We start from the raw sequence: 6,888 nt of genomic DNA, 5'->3' as shown, positions 1-6,888 counted from the left end.
AATGTGCCAGATCCTGCCATTTGCTGCCTCCTCAGGGGCCCATTTGAGTCAGCACCTCCCCCCAACCCAAATATACTCACCTACATCAGAAGAGATAAAGTGGAGAAGGGGCTTCCTTCAGAAAGTTTCCTCAGGGACAGCAGGGCAAAATAAGGAATACCATGCTGCTGGTTTGTGAGAATCCTTGAGGAATTTTGGCAGTTTTTGGTTCTAATCAGTTCTCTTTACCAAGGAGCCAATAGGCCCTTTAAAATTGAATTGATAGACAGGGCCACTTCAGCCCAAACAAGTACTGGGTCTCTGCCACTTCTCCCACCCTTAGTTGTATGGTAGGTGCGCATAATGGCATAGATGGCTCCTGGTTTTATTTAGACAAGGGAGTCTCCCCTGACCTCAAATAATTCAGCTGAGCCAGCTGCAATGATTTGTATCAGGATTTTCAGAGAGATTTGAGCACATTTATAAGTTATTTAATCACAAAATCTGACTAGCTAATGATTTCAAAAATGGTCAGTGCCTCCACTGCATTTGCAGTAGTAAAAACTACATGCATGCATATTTGGGATTTGAGAGAAGATTTCTCTCACAACCTTAGTTTTCTAACTTCGTCTCAGGAGGCCAATAGTTTTGCAATGTCAATAAGACAAATTGGAACAAAGAAAAGTTGGCAGGCCAGCACAAGTGGATTTCTAGCAGAGCTGATATTGTAATTTAGAGAAGAATTTGTAGTGCATTTGCGGAGATTCTTTTCACAGGTTTACTGCAGGCAAAGTGCCTGGGTATCCCAAGAGCCGCATTCTACTGATCCCACCATCTGGTTTAATCTTCAGTCGCACATGAGTTACAATATCTTTCATTTCGATGGAGTAGAAGTGTTGCTGGTGTGGTTTCAACTAAAATTGAGAGAAAACGTAATTATTACAGACTAATAATGATGGGAAGGGGCATTTCTTCGAATAAAACTTTTAAAAAACTTATCTTATAGAAAGAGATAAAGAATGGGATGAACTATGAGCTACTTCCCTCACAATGAGATTGCGTGCAAGTGAGAAAGTAAAACATTTTCACATAGAATTATACAGCAGTTGGATGCTGCAGACATTAGGCCCAATGCACCAGTGCTTGCTCTCATAATGAGCTATCTACTTAGTCCCATTTCCCTCCCCTTTCTCATACTCCTTTAATTTTATCTTTCTCTTTCACATGATAAAGCAGCCTGCTTGACTGACACCCTATCCACAAACATTCACTCCCTCCACCACTGACGCATAGTAGCAGCAGTGCGTACCATCTAAGATGCATTTCAGAAACTCACCAAGCCTCCTTAGACAACACCTTCCAAACCCACAACCACTATCATTTGAAGGACAAGGGCAGCAGATACATGGGAACACCACCACCTGGAAATTCCTCTCCAAGCCACTCACCATCCTGACTTGGAAATATATCAGCATTTCTTCATTGTCACTGGGTCAAAATCCTGGAACTCCCTCCCTAACAGCACCGTGGATGTACCTACACCACATGGACTGCAGCAATTCAAAAAGGCAGCTCACCACCACCTTCTCAAGGACAATTAGGGATGAGCAATAGATACTCACCTAGCCAGCGAAGCCCACATCCCTTGAATGAATAAAAAAAATGATTTACATCATTGCAACATGTGCTAATAAACAAGTGAAAGGAGATAATTAAACGCTTTTTCAGTAAAACAATGCCCCTTAATTGAAACAACTCAAAAGCAATAGTGTAAGTTTTTTTTAAAGAAGTACTCTAAAGTAATTAAAGGAGTTGTGTCACATTGCAGGGATGATAGCTGTGAGATAAGTAGGATCTTAGAACAGCCCAAGATGCCATCAACAGAAGTGAACCTAGCTACCAGTTTCCAAATGATGGTTGATTACAGGTTTGGTATATTCCTTTCAAAAGCTCTATTTTTTTGGATTCTTTATGGGATAGATTTTAGTCCTTACCACCTGGGCTTTTAATACCACCTGGGTAAAGAATATCAAAGATGACCCATCTTTAACACCCCCAATTTTCTTTCTATTACTTTACAAATGAGATGAAGGTCCAAGGCAGGCTGAAAGGGCTTAGAACAAATAAATTCCTAGGGTTAGGTGGCATTTATACCAGAGTGCTGAGAAAGACCATGGAGGAAATTTGTGAAAATAATTATGAAAAAGTCAATGGACACTGGGGATACTAACTGAGAACAATAGCGCCCAAATAATGTAGTGACCATATTCAAAAAGGTGACTGAACAGACACAAGCAACTACAAACCTATTCAATTCCATGTAAAATAATGGAATTAATTACCAACAGTAAACTTGACAACAACCTAGTAAAGAGCAGTCAACATGGCTTCAGAAGGGGGAGATCCTGTCCGATAAACTGCCCTGATTCCATTGATGAAGTGACAACCCAAGTGGACTTTGGTAAATCGTACCACATTGTTTCCAGAAGGAATTGATAAAGCTCACATGAAATGCTTTAACTTAAGCTCGTAGGAACAGGACTAGGGATTCAGCCCCTCAAGTCTGTTTGCCATTCAATTAAATCATGGCTGATTGCATGTCAACGTAATTTTCCCACCTATATCCCTTGATACACTTGCCTAATAAAATACTATTGATTTTAATCTTAATATCCTGAATTGTCCCAGCATTCACTGCCTTTTGGGGAAGAGAATTCTAAATTTCTACTATCCTTTGTATGAAAAAGTTATTTCCTGACTTCCCTCCTAAATGGCATGGCTCTAATTTTAAGATTATGTCCTTTGTCCTTGATTCCCCCATCAAAGGAAATAGTTACTTTGTATCTGCCCTAGAGAATCCTTTTCACATTTTAAACACCTCACTGAGATCACGCCTCTATCTTCTATAGTCAAAAGAATACAAGCCAAGTGTATGCAGCCAGTACTCAATTTAACCTCATAATCCTTCGTATCACCCTGAAGCCGTCATATTATTCAAAGCTGTGGGTGGGGAGAGTGGTGGTGGTCATGGTGAAACCTGGGAAAGGATAAGAAATTGGCTGAAGTGTAGAAAACAACAGATACTGATTAGAGGGGGGTCATGTTGAGGTGAGAGAAGTACTGAGTGTGGTGTCTTGTGTTCAATGTTGGGTCAATTTCTAAATTAGGTTAATGCCAGAACTAAATGCAAATTGGTCAAATTTTCAAATCAATCTAGGAGGGAGACTAAAACCTGAAGAGCCAGATTATTACAAAACCAGTTAAGTAAAATGTGAGTGATCTAATCAATGGCAAAATTGAATGTAGATGGATGTAAATAGCTGCATGAAGGAAGCAAATATGTGTCATACATGTAATCTATGAAATAGCCAAGGATGATGTTGAAAAAAACCTTGGAGTCTTCTTAGACTTGATGCCCAGTATATCAAACCAATGCAAAGCAGCAATCAATAAATGCTGAACTAGGTAGCCAAAGGGGTAGAATACAAGTCAGTGCTCTGGTCAGAGCAACACCTTGAACGTTGTGAGCAGTTCTGGCGGCTGAGAAACAAGAAAGACATTCAAGACCTGGAACAGCGCAGAGAAGAACCACACAGCAGGCCTGGATTTCCACAATAATAGCGAGCCTTTCAGTCATTGAGAAGATCGAAATCCAGAAGTCCTGCCCCCGAATACTGCACCTACCATTTTCTTCGGAGTGGGGTGGGATTTGCAACAAGTGTTTTGTGGAGGCAGCTGTCCATATAAAACAGCAGCTACCTCTAGTCATGTCTGATTTTCATTAACCGGGATTGGGAAACACAATAGGCGGAATTTTATGGTCCCATTGTGGCGGGGGCAGGGCCGTAAAATGCAGCAAGCTGTTCAAAGCTCCATTAACTTTGGAGGACCATAAAATCCCGTCAGCATAAAATTCTACCCAATGTGTGCAGATTGGATCTGGGAGAAGTAGGTCAAAATTTTGTGGAGTCCTTTGAAGAAGTGGGTACCCCTTTTGGAGAGGTAGGATGCCCCTTTGGATATGGTCCAAGGGCACCTTTTGTGGAGGTCAAGTGTCCTTTGGAAGAGGTAAGGTGCCCTTTGGAATTGTTAAAATTAGGCATGAATGTGCATAAAAAGTACATAACCCGACTGGAACTGCCAAGAGAGCTATCAAAATGAACTGTCAAGTATCAAAAGGAACTGTCAAAAACAACTGGCAAAAGAAACTGTCAAAATGTCAAGGCATTCAAAAATCTTGGCCTTTAAATCTTTGAAAAAACTTTGTGGTGTTAAAAAATAACTGCTTGCTACTTCACTGTCTGTTGACATAAGCCTGAGGGTTATCACGACTGGATTAGTGCTGTGTGACTGATTTTACAACCTTCCATAATGAATAAGGTGATTTCATAGTTTGACAGCTACAAGTGGTTGTAGACTCTTTGAAGTGGGACTATGAATCCTAATGTTTGTTTTTATATGGGATCAATCACCTGAATTAAGTGTTTATTTTTAATAAAGTATTATGTAATTGAAGGAATATAATTGTAGTGAATGAGTTTTTAATGAATGAGAGTGTTTTTTTAATGAAGTCTGCAATAGACACTTGGAACTTTATTTTACTTAATCTCAGCATGGGTCCTGAGGTATGCCCATGGTGCACACTGGGTGATTTGGCATGGAGAATACAAAGCCAAAAGGTGGTGGGCAGTGGGTGGTGGGGCATGGGTTGGCATGATTTGGCACTGTTTACATAGGGGATAAACAGGGCCTTGGGTTGGGTAAAGATGCCTAGTTTGGTATGGATGGTATAAGGGGCAATGGGTGATGAATAGAGGGCTATAGGTTGGCAAGAAGGGTATGAGGGGCCATGGGGCATGAGTGGATGGGCATGGGGAGAGATTGGGGAATGAAGGGGTGTGAGGGGTGATGGTTGTTTTATTGTGTTTTTTAAAATTTCCACTGTGCACCGAGGTAGGCCTTCTGCCCATCTGGCTCCACACCCATCAGTCTCCACACTCATTTAAGGGTTGCTTGCCATGGCTCCCATTTTACCCATCCGCCGGACCAAAACTATTTGACCTTCCAGGGCATTTTCTCCAGTGTTGGGTTTGCAGAGCCGGGAATTGTCCCAACTCTGCGCTGCTGACCCAGGTGTGAAAATTCAGGCCTTAATGTCTGTGATTTGAGTCAGGGGGAGAAACTGAAGTCCTATCAGTCTAGAAAAGCGACATCTAACAGGTGACCATATAGAGGAATGTGATGTATTTAAGAGAATGAAAAGATTAATCCAAGATATTACTTCAAAATAAACTATGGGAATCAGGCAAGAGGATGTAGTTTCAAACTAGTAAACTAGCAATTTTAGGACTGATATCAGGAAGTTATTTCTCACATGGAAAGCTGATCAACACTTCTGGCCAGAGTGGTGGAGGCAAAAGCTCTCCAGGCATTTTAAAAAGTGAGATGCAGCAATGGAGGGTGGTATTTCTGATTGAATGAATGAAGATGGGACTGATTTGCCTTCCTCAGCCATAGGTATCTTGTGATCTTGTGAAAATCAGGTGGGCCCCATTAGAGATGTGGAATCCTCCCTGCACGTTTTTCCTCTCTATACTCCACCCACACAAAGTTCAACATGCAGGTGGCAAAGGCTAAAAGCTACCTCTGATTCAAGTTTATGAATCTATAAATAAGATCACAACTTCCTTAGAAAACAAAGTCTTCAACTGGATGCAGTTAATTTTAAGGCATTTCGAAATGATTATCATAAATTGACAAAATGTATGATCTTATATACTTATGATGCCCCATCTGTTCACCCCACAGAGCAAGTGGAACAAACTATAATACACAGTGGAGAGGATCAAATGGCAAAGGACTGCTTACACAACACATGCTCGAAGCAAAGTCCAGGACAGAGATATTTCATGATAATCAAATAGTGATGCAGATGGGGAAACATGGTGAATTTCAGGGCATGTAATGCAGGGCTAGAAGAGAGGGGAGGCAATGAGCATCAAGCAGGTGCAGGGTGGAGGTCCATTATGCTGACTTCCCCCTTTGCACTGGAACAGACCTTAATGAGCCCAATTTCCAATGGAATGTGTTATAACAAATGGACAGTGCAAGGTAGTACGAATAGGCAGCCATGTAATTGGTCAATGTTTAGAGATAAACACAGGGGTTTATGGCTGAGCACTATTCAGAGAGATTAGTAGCCACAGGAAGACATGTGAGTGTAACTGACATTGGGACTGCCAGGTTGCTGCCTTTCTCAATTTTGAATTTTATTGACTTTGAGATTTTCATTGAGACAGGTGTGTTTTTGGAGTTTATGTTAAGCAGCTCAGGAGAGTGGGCTTGTGAACCACGTGTTCTGGTGTCGAGAACCTTTTAACAGGCAAGTTTAAAAATTGCTGCCAACTTCACATAGGGCAGGATTTTTCGGTCGGCGTGCGGTGGTGGGCCCGACACACCGATGCATCAAATAATGCGTGATGATGTCGGGCGTAAGTCCCGACCCCATCACGCAGCCCCGCGATATTCCATTCGACGGGAGCGCGCCAGAGTTGGCTGCACGCCCTCCAAAATGTAAACGGCCTATTAAGGCCATTGACAAAGTAATTATTGTACTTGTTACCACTGCCCATACAACCTTAAGGTTGGCGGGCAGGCGAAAAGCCTAAGCGGCCTTCGCGTTTTTTAGGAAACCTCAACCTCAAGCGGGATGAGTCTTCCTAAATTTTTTATTAAATAAATAAGAAAAGTTTTCATAAAAATAAAAACGTGTCCCATCTCATGTGACACAGTCACATGAAGGGGCATGTTTAAATACATTCTTAAATCATTCATTTAATTATTTTAATATCCATTCAATCGCCATTGAAGCAGCTTCGTGCTTCAGGGAGATTGAAGCGTTCTTTCGCA

The 6,888-nt window shown here is 41.5% G+C and overlaps 1 protein-coding gene across 1 annotated transcript in view; it reads right to left on the bottom strand.

Annotated features, from left to right (window-relative positions):
• Positions 1-749: 749 nt before the first annotated feature.
• Positions 750-6,888, bottom strand: part of allc (allantoicase) — a 47,662-nt gene continuing 41,523 nt past the window's right edge. The window contains exon 13 of the mRNA XM_041187413.1: positions 750-893. Coding sequence (XP_041043347.1) covers positions 750-893 — 144 coding nt within the window. The remainder of the gene's footprint in view (positions 894-6,888) is intronic.

This window comes from Carcharodon carcharias, chromosome 5, assembly GCF_017639515.1.
Source record: "Carcharodon carcharias isolate sCarCar2 chromosome 5, sCarCar2.pri, whole genome shotgun sequence".
NCBI classification, from domain to species: domain Eukaryota; kingdom Metazoa; phylum Chordata; class Chondrichthyes; order Lamniformes; family Lamnidae; genus Carcharodon; species Carcharodon carcharias.
This window is presented reverse-complemented; position numbering and strand designations above follow the sequence as displayed.